The 18,601-nt window shown below is 43.3% G+C and overlaps 2 protein-coding genes across 3 annotated transcripts; both read right to left on the bottom strand.

Annotated features, from left to right (window-relative positions):
* Nucleotides 1–1,203: 1,203 nt before the first annotated feature.
* On the bottom strand, nucleotides 1,204–4,828 carry LOC109770294 (dimethylnonatriene synthase-like). The gene is made up of 2 exons (XM_020329001.4): nucleotides 2,391–4,828; nucleotides 1,204–2,179 (listed from the first exon to the last, which is right to left on the bottom strand). Exons 1-2 carry the CDS (start codon nucleotides 3,402–3,404, stop codon nucleotides 1,544–1,546), a joined length of 1,650 nt encoding a protein of 549 aa, XP_020184590.2. The 5' UTR covers nucleotides 3,405–4,828; the 3' UTR covers nucleotides 1,204–1,543.
* Nucleotides 4,829–6,152: 1,324 nt separating this feature from the next.
* LOC109770281 (uncharacterized) lies at nucleotides 6,153–11,094 on the bottom strand. Of its 2 annotated transcripts, XR_002234516.4 has the most exons (7): nucleotides 10,590–11,094; nucleotides 8,418–10,382; nucleotides 8,144–8,347; nucleotides 7,679–7,771; nucleotides 7,133–7,592; nucleotides 6,927–7,026; nucleotides 6,153–6,430 (listed from the first exon to the last, which is right to left on the bottom strand). XR_002234516.4 is itself a non-coding variant. In XM_020328986.4 (6 exons), the coding sequence occupies exons 1-5, from the start codon at nucleotides 10,995–10,997 to the stop codon at nucleotides 7,161–7,163; spliced, it is 3,102 nt and encodes a 1,033-aa protein (XP_020184575.1). In that variant the 5' UTR covers nucleotides 10,998–11,094; the 3' UTR covers nucleotides 6,153–6,430; nucleotides 7,133–7,160. The 2 variants fall into 2 exon arrangements, 1 of the variants encoding a protein (XP_020184575.1); XM_020328986.4 differs by lacking the exon at nucleotides 6,927–7,026.
* Between the last annotated feature and the right edge of the window lie 7,507 nt (nucleotides 11,095–18,601).

The raw sequence follows: 18,601 nt of genomic DNA, 5'->3' as shown, positions 1-18,601 counted from the left end.
TATATCACACCTTTATACATAAGGAAAATCAAGGGGGATATATATAACATATTAAGGGGTTCAGATGAGAATAAAATACTCAGATAGGCTGACGGGTCTGGACTTTGGGCCACAGGCCGGTGGGCCTGCACGTTTGGGGGCCATGTGTTCTAACTCGGCGCATTTCATCCGCTAAATTTTGCGTACGATCGGTACGGCGCTGGTTTTAGATGCTGTCGTAAGGCGAATACAAAAAATTAAATAAAGCACGACAACTGTTAGAATGAAACCGAACGACAATTCCTAACCAACAATCAGAGTTGAAATTCTTTCACGATATCCTACGTGATAAATAATACTGTAGTACTACTTATACACAAAGGACACTTGTTTCACCATGCCATATTACATCAAAAGCTCTCGGAGGATAGATCAGTTCGACAGTTGTGTGCTGCTACTGAAGAATTTCAAAGTTGATTAGAACCAGCTCTCTTTGTCGAGAAAATTCGATTTTGACATCATCCCCAACCGCAAGATTTAATAGAGTTTTGAACCTTGACCATCTATATTGCATGTTGCAAAAGTTCCTTCCGCAACAACACTCATGCTGCAGGAAAGTGAAGATTTTTTTTCTCCAACATCATCAATGTTGCAAAAGTTTCTTCCACAACAACACTCATATAGCAGAAAAGTGAGGAAGGAAAAAAATTCTGCAACAACACCTATGTTGCAAAAGGGTGTGTGCAACATGTGCTCTTGCAATGGTGAGGACGAGGCTAGGCCACTGGGTGACACCAGATCTAACAGATGGTGAGGCGGCGGATCTTTTAGAAGTATCCGCTAGCGGACACGTAGCATGCTCCATATAGTAATAAAGATTAGTTGGAATTTTGAGCAACGCGGACTAACATAGGACTATTCCTCTACGTGCGGGCCTTATTTGATGGGAACACACAAATACACCTTGATCAAGGTTGTCTAGGTAGAGAGGAGGAGCAACACGGAAGGAACCAGTGAAGGTTTGTGATGGTCCGATGGAAGTCATTGGTCTTTGTTGGCTGCAGCGGTTAGCCTAGTGGTGTGAATAAGGTGGCACATTTTCTGTTATGTACATTTGCTAGTAATTATTATTTTTTTAAACAAGGAGGCTCTCCCCGGCTTCATTACCAGAATGAAGCCAAACGAGTTCATGACTCATTTGCTAATTCTCAACAAAGTCGCATCTAAAACCTATAAGATTTTATTAATTAAAAAGAAAATGGAAAACGCATACAAGTCTCCATATATAATCAAATGATGTAGAAGTTAGATGAGACTTAGTTGATTCTCATCTAGATTAGAGCTAGCCACACCCTTTTGTGTTAAGCACTGCACCGAAAGCATCAAAACGAGATAAAACAAATGCAAATGGGAGGATTATATAAAAGTTAAATGCCCTTAATTAGCAAGCATCTTATGGACAAGCATCCATCGAATCTTCCCATTTTTATTTTCCCACATGACTGTACGCAACACAAGAACACAATAAGAGACTTGGGAAGCACAACAAGTGGACAGCAATACACTAATGACCCCTTGCGTAGAGGTGGCCCTGGAGCTTGGGTTTCATAACGACCTGTAGCGGGAACTTGCGCGGGGTCGACAGGCCGAAGATCTCCTCCATGCTCAGCTGATCCGTCGCCACGCCATCGGGGAGCTTGCACACAAAGCCGTGCAGCAGGTTGGCGAGGCTCACATGGATCACCTTCAGTCCCAGACTATATCCGGGGCACATCCGCCGTCCGGACCCAAATGGCAGCAGCTCGAAGTCATGCCCCTTGATGTCGATCTTGCTGCCGACGAACCGTTCTGGTATGAACTCCTCCGGTGAATCCCACACTGCCGGGTCGCGGCCGATGGACCACACGTTGATGAGCACGCGCGTACCAACGGGGATGTTGTAGCCACCGACGGAAGCGTCCTCACGGGCCAGACGGGGTGCCAGCATGGGTGCCACCGGGTGCATCCGCATGGTTTCTTTGACGATGGCCTCCACATAGGGAAGGTTGGGGATGTCGTCCTCCGTCACCCATCGTTCTCGCCCCACCACGCGGTCCAGCTCCTCTGTGGCCTTGGAGAACACCTCGGGTTTTTTGAGCATCTGCGACATGGCCCACTCCACCGTGATCGCCGTGGTTTCCGTGCCGCCAGCGATGAGGTCCTGCATGTGATTAAAGTAGTTTAGTGCAATTAATGGTTCATAACCTGATAAGTTCCTTTAATATGCATTTTTGTGGAACCTCTCTAACTGTAAAGTTTTTTTTGTTTTAACTGTAAAGGTCAGCGGGGTAACCCGGTCTCCGAGAGCTTCCTGGCCTCCAATCTGCTCTTCTGGCTCGTATACTGAATAACGGAAAGATGGATGGACTGACCTGAATGAACGCTTTGACGCCATTCCGGTGGAGCTTGACCTCAAGATTTGGGTCGCTGGCTATCTCCAGCAGCACGTCAACCATGTCCCGTGACACGAAGCTCTCACCCTGGAGGCGTCGGCGCTCGTTGTGGTCGTCCAAGACATGTTCCAGGAACTGATCGAACTTCTTGCTCAGCTTCTTCATCCTCCTGACGTACCCCTGAAGGTCCATCCAGTCGAGCCATGGGATGGAGTCGCCGATGTTGAGCACGCCGTTGAGGAAGAACAGCTCGTCTATCATGCACTTGAACTCCTCCGGCGCCATGATCGCCGGGCCATCCTCGCCCACCGCCTGCTTCTCCAGGTACTTCCTGCCCAGCACCATGCGCGAGATCACGTTCAGGCTCAAGGTCGACAAGTGGTCCTTGAGCAGCACGACGCGCCCGGAGGTCTCGTGCAGGCCGCACAGGAGGGCGCACATCTCCTCGCGGCGGATGTAAGCATACGACTCGAGCCGCTTGGCGCTGAAGAGCTCGGCGAGGCACACCCTGCGCGCCTGGCGCCAGTGCGCGTTGTACGGGGACCATGTGATGGTGCTGTTATCGTAGCCGGTGTACTTGCCGGCGGCGGTCCTGGGCCGGTCGGTGAACACCACGTCGTGGGTCTTGAGGAAGAGCTTGGCCATCTCGGCTGAGGCGCCGACGACGACGGGGAAGGACCCGAAACGGAGCTGCATGAGCGGGCCGTACTGCCTGGAGAGCGCGTGGATGGAGCGGTGCGGGAGCGTGCCGATGAGGTTGAGGTTGCCGATGATCGGCCATGGTTTGGGGCCAGGCGGGAGGTTGCACGTGCCTTTGCGGCGGAAGACGGCCTTCAAGAAGAGAATGGTGGCGAGTACGACGGCGAGGAAGGGCGCCCATGGTGGTAGCTCCATTGAGATTTGAGAGTGGGTGGCGTCCGAGCAATTCCTGAGCTTCTGACTTCCTATTATTAAGTGGCTGGCCAAGTGACCGATCAACCGCTGACGAGCCATCGCGGAGTATAATAATAAGTTAATAACTACGCCCTCTTAGTCAAAAAGAAACTGGACTTGTTAGTCTTGTGTCAGTTTACTTCTAAAAATTAGATGAAGTCCCAAGCACATGACTCATCAGACAAGGACGCTTCCTATGTCATCGTGTAATACGTCTGCCTATGCGCAAAAGCATCAATCACCATATGTCCGCTGCAGGTTCTGACGTAATTAGTTGTGTTCTTGTGATAGGTTAACGCTAAGGAGGTCTAAGAGCAATTTCTTCCACCACTTATAAGGGAGGGGTGATGAAGGCAATGCGGCTTCGGATCGCTTAGTGTTTGTAGTCGTCGTTAGGTGGTCTGTGAATTTGGATGTAATTTCTTATATTTAATGTTCCTTGTACTATGACAGATGATGAATTGATTGGAAGGATTCCCGCAAAAAAAGATCGTTTAGGAAACTAACCCAACTAGTCCTTCTCCCAAACCTATAATCCCTCAAATATTTGAAAAGTTATCCCTCATAGCTTACCCATTCGGGTCAAATAAATTGGAGCAAAAAGAAATGAATTATCCTCAAATCCCTTTCTCTTCATCTCAGCCGTATTCATGGTGCAGCCACCGGCGCGCCGCCCCGATTAGACCCGCCCGGCTATAAAGGCAGCACGCCGCCACGCCAGAGCCAAACCCTAGGCGCGCCACCCTATTTTCCTTCGGATTATCCCCCAACCCACGCGGCCCGCGAGCACCAACGAACACCCCGCCATCCATACCATGGTGCGCAGCCGCCCAACATACTACACCAAGCTCTTCGCCGCCCATCAGGCACAAATCACGATGGAGGTGGTTGCGGGGCATCGCCGCTTGCGCCGAGCCGAGCTCCTCGGAGTAGGAGGAAGATGTTGAGGAGATGGAGGGAGGAAGCGTTGAGGTGGAGGGCGCCGTGTTAGTCTTGTGTTAGTTTCCTTCTAAAAGAATTAGATGATGTATCACGCATGATGCAACAGACAAGGACGCATCATGCATCATCACTGAATATCTCTAACGGCTTGAATTCGTCTTTTCTGATACTATTCACATTTGGACTTCTCATTTTTGTTTCTCAATGTGTATTTTGAGTTTGGTTTTGAATTTTTAGGTGTTGTGGACACATATCTTTATCTTTACCTAATAATAAAGCAAATTGGGTTTCTTTCGTCCGTCATGGAATTTTTCAGAAAAGTCCCTCTATTTCAGAGAATTCAACCCGCAGGCCTGTTTTAAGTTAAAACAAATCGTTATTTTCGTATTTTATATAAAAGTCCCTGTCTTTTCTTGAAACCAACCCGCCGTCCGGATTTAAATCACACCCGAACCGTTATTTTACGTTTTTCGAACCCCCTGATGTTTTAGGTAATTAATCCACGGATCATATTTAAGTCAAACAAATGCTTTTTAAAATCATCCATATCTTTTAAACCGTAACTCCGATTTAAACATGTTATATATGAAATTTGATTAGAAAAATATGTAGAATATGAATATGAGATTATTTTTACCTGTTAAGTATTTTTAAATATTATTTTGGAATAAATTTGAGTCAAACCAAATGATTTTTTAAATTATCTATATCTTTTAAACCGTAACTTTGATTTTAACATATTATATATGAAATTTTATTAGAAAAATGCGTGGAATCTAAATATGATGTTAATTTTACTTGTTAAATATTTTTAAAATATTGTTATGGAAGCAAACTTATAATTTATAGCGCAAGATCCGGTTTTTTTCATACCGGCGGCGATTCGGATTGCAAATAAACACCCCACTATAACCATATACGGAGAAGAAAACATCGATAACTACACATGCATACCTCTGAAAAATGTCGCAGGGGAAAACAACAGATTTCTCATCGCGAGAGTGGGAGAAAGCGAGCGAGAGAGAGAGAGAGACGCTTTAAGATTAACCATATTCAACACACTTTTTTTTGTTGTTTTGTGTGAACACCGAGGCCATCGCCGGCGAGGGTGAGAAGGAGGATAAGCGGCAACACAAATATGATGCCTCGCAAAAATAAAGGAGATGGACCTATTGTGGTCTTGAGTGATGGTTGTTGAGTTAAGAGCGTGTGTTATGTTTTCTCTCCCATTGCAACGCACGGGCTCTTTTGCTAGTGTTGTAAAAATTCACGAATGTTTTTTGAGGTTTTTGAAAATCTTAAATTTGAATTTTTTTAATTGATAACACGGGAGCATGTAAGAGTTGGGTGCATTTGAACTCGAGAGCAGGAACTCCACGTCTCATACCTTTGCAGAAGTTCAACAATATATATACAACATACGCTATTTCCTCTACATACATGATATAGAAGGGTTGTGTTACGCTGCGGCTGTAAATTAGCACAGAAGCATGTGTTCCTAAATAAAATAGCATCGTGTTACCTTGCTGTCAGAGGACGAATCACTGTTGGCCTTAGGACGTGAGAGGATTCATTCTTAATGTGAACTTCCACTTCTACCTGCGAGCAAATATTAGAAGTGTGATGTAGTTTAGTACTGTACATCATAAAACTTGAAGATAAAATGCAGATACAGTTAAGGTGTTCTCAAAATCTTACACTGGTGTTTTAGAAATCATCTCGTTAACATACGTCGCAATCTCAACTTAGATAATGCAGGCATATAGAAATAGGCTATGGCATTAATAATTCCCTCTGTTAAATTTTTTAACTAGGATATGGCTGGCAACTGAAGAAATGCCGTGATGTCATTTCAGCAACATACTGTGAAGGTTGAACGAAATTTCTTGCCAACATCGGTAAGATTTGCTAAAATTCGGGTAACATCCCATTGTCATCACATATACATAGGCAAAACAAGCTTAAGTTCTCAGTCCTACATATCAGGATGAATAACTAGTTACCCTCTTACGACGACAGAAAAAGCATGACAAGAGATTGCACATCTAAAACTAGGATCCATAGATACGATTGCAGGATCGGAGAGCTAGAAGGCGGAAACAATTGCAGCTATGTACTCCAAGAATCAGCCAATCAGGTCCAATCTGCAAAACAAGAATAAGTCAAAGAAAATAAATGCCCAATAATTCAAAAGGTGCAGAGTGAAAAAAGAAACGTTGAATGTGCTTTTTGGGGAAAGAAACACCGATGCATGTAGAGTTTTTGACTCTTGAGTCCTTTTTATGCTTGTAAATTTCATAGAAAGGATTATTTTTGCGCCGGGTGCAAAAAGAGATGTTCAGTGCTATAAAATGTTGCTGGTTTACACCACAAAATTTATTCATTTAGAGCTAACAAATGCTCTTTTACGCATAAAATCTACAGGCATATAGAAACTACAACAGTCATGTGCATACCATTTATTCCAGGATTTTTTGACATTTAATTATTATTATTATACTGTTTACCACAGGAGCACGTGAGCTCAGGTGCCATTTCGCTGCTTTCAGTAAATGGCATACTCTTGAAAAAAAAGTTATTTTTTTAATTTCACATCTCGGCTCTCAAGGAGGCATATTTGCGCATTTCAGATGGCATTACCATCTCACTGAGTCAGTTCATTATGCGGGGAAGGGTGACATAGCCATGAGTAAACAATTTACAGCTGCAAAACATCATCAAAGCTCGCTTCATTTCGTTCCTGGCATGGCATGTAACAAGAAAAGCCCGGGTTCAGATACATGGTCACAAGTCAATAGCAGCTACATATCTCCCACAGCCAAATCAGTCTACTGAAATGATATTACCTGTTGGAAACTTGGTAGCATTGCTGGTTCACCCATTTCGATTTGGTAAGCCATCAGTTGCCATCATCTTCTGCATAGCACTCATTGCATTCGTCACTCTTGCCAAGTCCTCCTGAAGCTTTCTCTGACTTTCCTCCATCGCTATCACCTTCTTCCTTAGAGCGGCTGCCTCATCTTCAGCCCTTCTTTTATCCCTCGCAGATTCCAAGACTGCACTTTCCTGGGAGTTCTTCGGGCGACTTTCCTCTGTTACTACCACCTTATTTCTCAGTGTGGAGACTTCATCTCCAGCCTTTCGTTTGGCCCTCGCAGCTTGCGTGTCTGACCTTTCCTGCAGGTCTTTGGGGGAGGGCCCAGGTGTATGCCTGCGTGCACTAACCCTCCTGTTTGCACCGATGGCAGGTGCATAGCCGTCTCCTGAGCCTTCTGGACTCTCAAGAGATGGGTCACCAGATCGTGACTGCACAGTGAGCAAGGGCAGATTGTTTTTTCATTCAAGTAATGTATGAATAAATCATCCAGATAGAAAACAAATAAATAAGAGACCTCTTCCTGACGCATCCGCGCAAAGCTCTTGGATCCGGTTTTATTGATATAGGTTGATTTGGCTCGAGAAGCTTTAGATGCAGCACTTCTGGCCTGTGTTTAAAAGCATATATCAATCATCCAAATTATCCAAAATGTTTACTCCCTCCCGTTTCAAAATAGATGTCTTTTCAGAGTTGGGCAAAGAATTAAGTTTTGGTGAAATGTCTATATTGCCCATATCTTTTTTCCTCCATTAATTACCATTTTTCCACCAAAGCAAGGTATGCAAGCACAAGAGGAGTTAACTATCTCTTTTCTGCTGACATTGATTAAGGGCAAAGTAGAAACACAATGACTTAAATTGCATTGGAAGTGTAGAAGTACAAGTATTTTGAGAAAAAATGGAGGCAAAAAGGGCATCTATTTTGAAATGGAGGTAGTAGTACATTGTTGAAACAAATGAAAGAGAATGCACAGCACTACCTTTGCCTTTTCGGTATTCCAATATGCAACAAGGACTCGCCATTGTTCTTTTGTGACACGAGGATCTCGATCAGCAAGGCGTTCCTCTTCGGTTGTATGAGAATCATAGTGTTTCCGTTTTAAATAAGATTTCCAAACCCGCCACTTGTTTCTTATTGACCTCAGGACCGACAACTCGTGAGGTCGATCAACATCAAATTTAAGCTATACCGAAGAACAAGGAGTGTGAAAAAAGTTAACAGGCAGGGAAAAGACCAACATTAGCAATGAATACCTTAACAATGTGCCACATAACATCCTTGTTCTCCTTTGGAATATTTTTCCAACTTATATACGTGAGAGGTGCCAATATTCCATCTCGTGCTAGTGCGCCTAGAAAGTTAATCAACATGTTTGCATTTTCTCCAATTGGCAGGCCCGAAGTGTTCAAGGAGATTGGCACCCGTACACCCTCAGGCAAGGTCCACATTTTGACACAAAGATTACCTCCTGCTTTGTGTCCCTTTTTACCTTGTTGCTGCTCCTCAGAATCAGTTATATCGTGCAGGAATACCTTATTGGAACCCTCAGGCAGCAGACGGTCATGAAACGCATTATATTTCTTCTTGGCAAGGGCCCTTCTGACCTCTAGAGGTAATAACCGACAATAATTCCGCGCGAAATGCTCAGGTTCAGACATATCAGTATTTGAAGGAGTTCTTGTTAAATCAAGGTCATCTAGTTCATCAGAGATTTCTTGAGGCAACTTATGCGCAGACGGTGTGCTAGGGTAAAGACCAGCGCTCATTCTATCAGTGTCCGGATAGTCAGGATCAGACATGCTTTCATCTGGAGATACAGCATCATCGTTCTCACTTTCTACAGATTCAGTGTCTGTCATGGCAATTGACACTTCACAATCTGGAGAGGCAGGACACTGCTGAAGAGGCTCCCAGTCAATTGATTCGTTATTCATAGCATCTGCTGGCACTTGGACATTAGGACCAAAATCCTGCAGGTCACCAGGGTCACTTTCTAGAGGTTCATTTTCTATAGCAGCAGCTGAATCTTTGGCCAAACGTTTACTACGTCTAAGCAGAAGCCCTGCACTTGATGAAGCTATTGAGCCTTTTCTATTCTTCTTCTGAGTCCAACCAGTAGTCTGCTTGGAAACATTAACTTCAATCTGCCCCTTCTGGGTTTCATCATTAGTGCGTACATTTTTCTGTTTTAGATCAGCCATCTTATTTGGAGGCGCAACCTGTTCCCGCTCCTTAAGAGTCGAGCTGTTGCCAGGCCTCTCATTAGCCTTACTTTGACGCTCAAAGTCGACCTGGATTCCATGACTACCGCTATCAGAGGTCTGTCCTTCTGCCTGCTGTATAATGTGGTTCAGTGGTTCTATATGTCTCTTCTTGCCAATAGTCTTAGCATTAGCTAACTTTGATTTTTTCTGCTTGCTACTACATGATGCAGTAGTCTCCTTTATAGGAAGAGAGCACATGGCTTCTCTATTAGTTGCAGGATTGAGACACTCATGAATTGCCTGATTTGTGGCCGATGCCTTTCTCTTCTCTACATTAACAGAGTTGGGTTCAACAGCGCATCCAGTTGGCCGAATGCTCTCCCTCAAAACTGTTTTATTGATCATCTCAGGAGATGCCTCTTCTCCATGTTCTGCTTGGTCGACAGGTGGATGAACCACCCCATCAAGATCCAGACAGTATAACTGACTGCCTTCTGCATGAACCACCGCATCATGAAAAGGCTGTTTGTGCACCTGCTGTATGATCTGAGCAGGAGTCTCCATATGCCTCTCCCCTATACTTACAGTTTGGGGGCTAACGGAGCATCCGACTCTCTGGTTTTTATGAGTTGCAGTAGCCTCATCTATCAGTTCACTATGTCCCGCCTCTCCATAAACTTCATGGCTGAGAAGTCCATCCTGCATCTCCTCTGAATGAGTGACTCTATGCAAGCGTGCCAGCTTCGCTCGCTTTGGCTGCATAGTGTAACTAGGGTGCTGATCATTTACATGATCTCTGACCTCATTTAGAGGCAAAGCTTGTCTCTCCTCGTTGCCTACAATACGACGGCCAAGGGGTGGTCGATTTCTCTGAAGGCTATTATTTGCAACGGTCTCATTTGTCACATGTATTTGTTCTCCATCAATCATATGATCAGTATACCCCTGTTGTTCATCAGGTTCTGCTCGTGGTAGCCCTGCGCGCATTGCATAACTAGGACGCTCTTGCCATTTCTGCATCACAGGAAAAGAAAGGTGTGCCCTATTTAGGGAAAAAAGGTCGATGGGTCATCCAGATCTCCGACCAACCGAGCTAGACACAGTACAGAGTATATGAAATCATGAAATGAAGATGATAATAGATTCCAATTGAATTGCAATTTTTTCGACTGTGCAATACCAAAATCCACAACCCAACATAATCGACAAGTATATATATACCTCCCGAGCAGCAACAATCGGTGGGACAGATGCGGCGGCGAGCGGCACGACGGCCGCCTCGGCGGAGGAGAGGATGTAGTTCCGCAGGCGCGCGGAGTCGACGGCCAGCTGGGCGCCGCAGAGTGGGCAGGCGCAGCGCGATAGCCCGACCGGCACGCTGAGGAGCTCGCCGCAGGCGCCGCACGGAAGCCTGGCCCCGCGCGCGTCCGCGGCGCGTCGCGGCAGGGGCAGCGCCCTCCGCCGGGCCGGCGGCATGAGCTCCGGAGGGAGCGACTGCGCCGTGCCGCAGTCGGGGCAAACGAACTCCGTCAGCCCCCGCTCCACCTCCAACGTCTCCTCGCACCCCGCGCAGCGCACCTCCAAGAACTCCTCGTCCGCCGCCGCCGTGGCTAGCGGCGGTGGCGCCATTGCCTTGGAGCTAGGGCGTGATTTCTATTTCGGCGGCGGGGGGGAGGAACGCCGATGGCTGGCACGGTCACAGTCTCACACACTTGTTTGCATTCATGACAGTTTCTAATAAGTCTTTTATTTTAACACAGGCTCCTACACACACGTACACTCATCCCTATGAACGAATACGCATACACACTATCCAATTCCAAAAGATTAAGCCGGCATATCATTTTAAGATTGATAAATTCATCACAGACGTCTTTATAGCCGGCACATCGCCACACGGATTAAAATATATACAGAAAAGATACAAGCACCCGTGTCAAGTAGGAATGAAAACAAAACGAAAACTTTCGCTTTCTAGCAGAAAATGGAGAACAAAGAGAAAAATATGAAAACACAAGTGAAATTTTGGAAAACTAATATGAAAACGGTATGCGGAAACAAAAACAAAAACAAAAACGAAATGTCTTTTTCCCGTGGAACAGACATGAAAAGTATAACTTTTCGTTTCCGTAAATATGAAATTTTTCGTTTCTACTACTATGCCTGCTTTGTAGCCTAATCGTCAAACGTCGGTACATCACACAATTATATAATGAGCAAAATGGCCCATGTGTAGCCCACGGTAAATTTGACAAATTTGACCGGTGGACGAAATCAAATCATAAAATGAACTGCCCGTAAAATTATTTCACGTGACTGACCTTTTTGTGTGACGCCCGACACGAAGGCGCCACACTACACTATGCAACGCCTCACAGATAGGCGCTACACGACTGGCCAGCGTTGCACCCCAGACTGCGTAATAATTGCTAAGTCATTGTGGAGAGCCTAAGAGCTAGGCGCTGCACTGTATAGTGTGGCGCCTAGCTCTCAGGCATTGCACTAGTGGTTGCACTACAAAATGAAGCAATCACTAGTGCAACGCCTAGAAGCTAGGCGCTACACTGTATAGTGTGGCACCTAGCTATCAGGCGCTGCACACTGACTTAGTAATTTTTGAATCACACGGGTGCGACGCTGGCCAGGCGTGTAGCGCCTATCTGTGAGGCGTTGCACAGTGTAGTGTGGCGCCTTCGTGTCGGGCGTCACACAAAAAGGTCAGCCGCGTGAAATAGTTTCACGGGTAGTTCATTCTGTGATTTGATTTTATCCAGAGGTCAAATTTGTCAATTTTGCCTGTAGCCCACCTTCTAGTACCATATAAGAAAGCTAGCCCTGATTAGAACTGCAATGGAGGTCGAGCCTAAAGTTTCCCTTTATGTATTATTTTTTGCAATGTTACAATTTATTTTACTTGTAAGAAGGGTGACTTGATACACCGTGTTTTGCTCATGTATGATCTTGTCCTTCTAATTGCCACAAATGTGTTTGTGTTGTCAAGTTGAAAAAATATATGCATAAATGCATATCTTGTAAGATAATCAACATAATATTTTGTAGTCATGTTAAAAATTGATTAACTATGGTTGGTTCGCTTCTGTATTTTCCTACGATTTGAGGGGGTTTTAAGTTTTGCTTTCATAAAAAATATATGAAAACAAATATGATAGCACTCAGTTTCGTTCGTTCATACTCCATTTTCATCCCTAATGTTAAATCTAAGACTTGAACTCTGGTGAGCTAGAGATATCACTATCCTCCTAACCATCCGACCATAGGGTGGTTCGGGGTTACCAATAAGTTTTGGCATTATAAAGATTAACTTACTAACACATTGGCTAGCCAAAAGTTGGTGGCTAATGCACGAGCAAGCCAGGAAAATTTAGCCACCAATTGATTAATTATCAACTTATCTTTGTCATCTCACAATACTTGGCATTTTTTGTAAATTTTGGAGTTGTAGAATGTTGGTATGCCAAAGCATTGACTAGCTAATTTTTGGCTTGCAACCAAGCATGACCAAAATGCAACGACAAATAATCCAAAGAGGGGTCTGAACTTACAAATCTAGTTTAATGCGCGGAAGCCGGTTTTTCTTACATCTCATTCCCACCACCTTTGCAGATGAAAATACTTTCATTTATTTTTGTATGTCATATGGTGATTGTGAATGCAATGAGGTCTTACGCCGCAATTTGTGTAAAAGGTTTTGACGACATACATTTTAGAAATGAGGTAGTATGTAATGGATATTTTAAATTTATGAACTATGGTAATTTGATTCGATACGAATTGTGACTTATGCATCTGTCTTATAATGAATCATGAATTTATTAGAATAAATTAACTTAAACCCTATCCTGGTTTTGTATAGTTGTTCTGCACTTTGGGGATTTTCGAAACTGATAGGAAAATCGGGTGTAGACACCATGAGACGCTACCCCACAAAAATCATAAAAAAGAAGGTGTCATGTGAACAAAACATGTGTAGTTCTTTTATCTATTGTCTTATTATTTTCTCTACTACACAAATGCCTTTACTGTTCTCATGGTAGCATTATTTACACTCAGAAATTGTTCCAGGTTATTTGGGCACTCTAAGAGACAAAGCCACCCTCTGAACCTTAGACATGCCCTTAACTCCAATGTTCCACAAAATTCAGAAATATTTCACAGATGTATCGAATATTGCGAAATGTGACCATACAAAGATGCATGCCAAATATATGACAGTTTATGTTTCTTTTTGTGTTTTGTTCAAAGAAAAGGCAACATGGATTTATTTATCCCTCCTTTTTTATGAGCTTTGCGAGTTATCGTTTCATAGCATTCCTTACATCCATGAATATCTTTCACATTTTTTACAAGCACCGAAAGTACGAAATGAAAAAGGACTATCCTACCGAGGATGGGGTTCATGTCAAATGGTTTAGAAAAGTGTAGGATCATTGCAAATGATTTCATAGTTTAGGTAGGAGTGTTAGAGTGCAAAGTTTATAATTCATTTCATCGAAACAAAACATACCACGTTGTAGCTTAAATAAGATAGAGCAAATCCAGTGGCCACGATGCTACGACGAAGGTCAACTAGGACAGCACCGCGGTGATTCCTGAAGACATTTATAGGGCACATCTCACTCTGCCTGGGGCTGAGCTTCAAGAATTTGTCATGGAAGATATGCCAAGGTTTTAAAGATACAGCAAATGGCAGAACATAGGAACAAATCTATCTTGCTCAGCTTCATATTTAGTTGGAGTCATTTTCAGCTTCTTTACATGTGTACATCAGAGCAAACAAGCCAATAGATTGAATGGAGGAATATCAAAACCTGGATGAAACCATGCTATATGAACAAAAGAATAAAATTCCTCGCAATCTGATACAAAATGCATATACCCTTGCAGAAATTACACACTACATACAACATTGCCTATGCATATTCAAACAAAAATGTGTTCCTTAATACTCCCTCAGATCCATATTACTTGCCGCTTAAACGGATGTATCTAGCACTAAAATACGTCTAGATATTGGAGGGAGTAATAAAACAGTAATGATTTCATTGGCTTAAAGGCATGCGAGGATTCATTATTAATATGACCTTCCATTTCAACAGATATAACCTTTCATAACATATACAAATTGATTTGTGGCATTAATATTTCCCTCTGACAGGTTATTTGACTATGTTGTGGCTGACAACTGAAGAAATGCCATGGAGTCACCTCAGCGACATGCTGTGAAGTTTGAACAAAGTTTCTAAATGACATTGGTAAATTTTGCTTATGTTCAGGCAACACTCCTTTGTTATCACATACATCAGCAAAACATGATTGGTTCTCTTCTCAGTCCTACATATCAGGATATATAACTAGTTGCCCTCTTACAACAGTGCAAGAAACATGACAAGAGATTGGGATCATATGGATGAAATGTGATCACTTCTACCCGAGAGAAACCATAAATGGTGTCTATAAAAACTAAGATCCGGCTAAAAGGCGAACACTACTGCCGGCTAAAAGACAAAACTGGGATCAGTCGATCAGGTCCAGTCTACAAAACAAGAATGAGCCCGATGAGTCAAAGGCGCACAGATTGAAAACAAAAACACCAAATGTGATTTTTTTTTTTGCCGAATACCGAATGCTTTTCTGAAAGAGAGAACAATAGCGAGGCATGTAGACTCCCTAGTCCTTTTTATGCTTGTAAATTTCATGGAAAATGTTTTTTTTTTGCACTACGTGCAAAAGAGAAGTCTCGTGCTATAAAATTTTGCTGGTCACCACAAAATTTGTTCCATAGGGCAAAAAAATGCTCTTTTCCCCATGAAGTTTTACATGCATAGAAGAAAGTACAACAGTCGGTGTGTTTTTTCACTATTTTTGACAATTAAGTTATGTTTATATTACTGTTCACCACAGGTGCGTGTGAGCTCACGTGCATTCCGCTGCTTTCCGTAAACCGCATACAATTAAACTTTTGGTGTTAATGTTTTTTGTTTCACAGCTCGGCTCTCGAGGAGGCGTATTTGGGCATAATGAGATGGTATGACCATCTCATCGAGTCTGCATTTGGAACATTTTTTTTAAATAACACAATATTTTTAATAAATTGGAGAATTATTACGTTGTTTTGATTTTTTTTTTCAAAAAAATACAGCATCGGCAGCAACAAAGTTGATTGGCTTCAGTTGGTCACGTTGAAGCCGACGAATCCTATCGGCTTCGGCAAAGCCGATTAGAATCCAATCCGTTTCGGCCAAGCCGATTGGCCACTCGGCTACAGGGGTTACCTCCAATCGATTTTCGTGTGACCATTTAGAGCTAATTGGTTTTACCGAAACCAATTAGTTCCTATCGGCTTTGGCAAGTGGACAGTCGCATGCATCCATATTTTTGTTAAAAAATACCACCTTGGCTAATATAATTGACAAAAAAGACTACCTCTAGACCAGATAAAAAATACCTCCTTGGCTGTGCCTACAGCCGCGCCAGCCGACACGTGACACCCGCCGCTACTGGACCAGGCGGCAGCAGCGTTTCCCGCTTATATCTCATGTCATAGTTTCCCGTTCCTGAGTTCCCGCGTATATCTCGCGCCACTGTTTCCCGCATTATCTCTGCCATTGTCTCCCGCTTCTGAGTTCCCACCTATTCTTCTTTTCTCAACCTATAAAATCCCCTCCACACTAAGGTGGGTAAGCAGTCCGGTATAGTCTCGTAGTCTCGTCAAGATGTTCGGTTTTCCTTTTGATCGAGTTTTCACCCCTAGTATGTCCCAATGCCTTCTGTGTTTAGCTCGCGATTTTAAGATAGACAATAGAATAGTTTCATGGGACGAACTCCTCAGTAGTGACACCCTACTGAATGAGCTGGGTCACGCATTAACTAGGTGCGGGTGGCCTTCAATGACCTTTGAGGAGATACGAAAAGAACTTCTTAGGTTGCATGGAAGATGGAAGAAGCAACAGCATAAGAGTAAATCATACCTAAAGTATGCAGCAGAACATATTTTTTATGGAGTGTCGACAGTGAGAACGAAGACGATATCTTCATGCCAAGCACCAAGGCCAAGACTACCGCATCGTCGAAGGGCAAGAGTTATGCATCGACGAAGGATGACGATGATGCCTTCATGTAGTTTTTAAACTGTATTTTTTAAGTTTAGTCCTACCGTTTAATTTCGATGCACTTGAATTATTAGTTTGTACTATCTTATTGTAGCAGCATTATGTTGTATCTTAATTTGATGTTGTAGTTGTTGCACAATGTTGGATAGTTAGTTTGTAGTATCAGAATTATCCTGGCTAAACTAACTGAACACTAAAATAGAATAGGCATATGTCTCATACATAAGTAGATCGTCACTTGTCTCATATACATAGAATAGGCATATCTCTCATACATAAGTAGATAGTCATGTCTCTACTGATAGAGAGAAGCGTCACTGAAGACGTCTGGCACGACGATCAGGCTGTGTATTAGGCATCGGGGTGCCCTAACGTTACGAAGAGGAATCTCGGTCCCGTCCTGGTCATAGCGTGTATCATGTGTGGGACCTGGTGGAGGAGTCGAATACATTTCCATCCAGTAGTTGTGTTGCGAGATGTAATCATATATGTTCTCCTCACCTTCCCGATCACTCTCCCACGCGGATCCGGACATAGACGCCTCATGGCCGAACATAGACGCCCGATACCCATAGGCTCCTGCAAGAGGGAACATAAGTACTAAAGAAATACGTAGTCCCAATTGTTATTGAAAAGAATAATTATGAAGAGACATGCCAGCTGGTTGTGGCTGCAACATGAAGCCTAATGTGGGACCCTGCTACTGTGGGTGTGGCTGAAACGTGAAGCCCGACGTGGGACCCTGTTGTCGGTGCTTCCACGCCTAACTTCCCGCCTGGCCAAGAGGGGGTGGTCGTGTCATCGACTGCTGTGCTAGACGTGGACGTTGATGGCTCGTGTCCGTGTCAGTATTTTCCCCGAAGAGGAAGGGATGATGCAGCACAACTATGGTAGGTATTTCCCTCAATGATGAGACCAAGGTTATCGAACCAGTAGGAGAACCACGCAACACTATCTAAACGGTACCTGCACACAAAGAACAAACACTAGCAACCCGACGTGTAAGAGGGGTCGTCAATCCCTCCCGGGTAAAAGATAGATAAATTTGTAGTAGATTGGATAAATATATCTCGCGGAAACGCGAAATAAAATAAATAACAAAAAATTGCAACAAGATATTTTTGGGTTTTTGGAATAATAGATCTGAAAATAAAAGAGGCAAATAATAGATCGGAAAGCAAATATGATAAAGAATAGACCCGGGGCCGTAGATTTCACTAGTGGCTTCTCTCGACAAAAATAGCATACGACGGTAAACAAATTACTGTTGGGCAATTGATAGAACTTTAAATAATTATGACGATATCCAGGCAATGATCATTATATAGGCATCACGTCCAAGATTAGTAGATCGACTCCTGCCTGCATCTACTACTATTACTCCACACATCGACCGCTATCTAGCATGCATCTAGTGTATTAAGTTCATGGAGAAACGGAGTAATGCAATAAGAATGATGGCATGATGTAGACAAGATCTATTCATGTAGGAATAGACCCCATCTTGTTATCCTTAATAGCAACGATACATACGTGTCATGTCCCCTTCTATCACTGGGATTGAGCATCGTAAGATCAAACCCATCACAAAGCACCTCTTCCCATGGCGAGAAAAATCGATCTAGTTGGCCTAACTAAACCAAAGATTCAAAGAAGAAATACGAGGCTGTAAGCAATCAGCCATATAAAAGATCAAAACTCAAATAACTTTCATGGATAAAATAGATCTGATCATAAACTCAAAGTTCATCGGATCCCAACAAACACACCGTAAAAAGAGTTACATCAAATATATCTCCGAGAGACCATTGTATTGATAGTAAAAGGAGAGAGAGAGGAAGCCATCTAGCTACTGCTTACGGACCCGTAGGTCTACAATGGATTTTCGCTGCGTTTGGACTCCGTTTGGTATTGATTTTCTGCAAAGTAAAAAACAAGCAAAAAACAGCAACTGGCACTCGGCACTATATCAATAGGTTAGTCCCAAAACATGATAGTTTCTATAAAATAATTATAAAACATGCAAGAATAATAATATAACAACATGGAACAAGCAAAAATTATAGATACGTTGGAGACGTATCAGCATCCCCAAGCTTAATT

Source organism: Aegilops tauschii, chromosome 2, assembly GCF_002575655.3.
Source record: "Aegilops tauschii subsp. strangulata cultivar AL8/78 chromosome 2, Aet v6.0, whole genome shotgun sequence".
NCBI lineage: Eukaryota > Viridiplantae > Streptophyta > Magnoliopsida > Poales > Poaceae > Aegilops > Aegilops tauschii.
The sequence above is the reverse complement of the archived record's forward strand: the minus strand, read 5'-3'. Positions and strand labels throughout refer to the sequence as shown.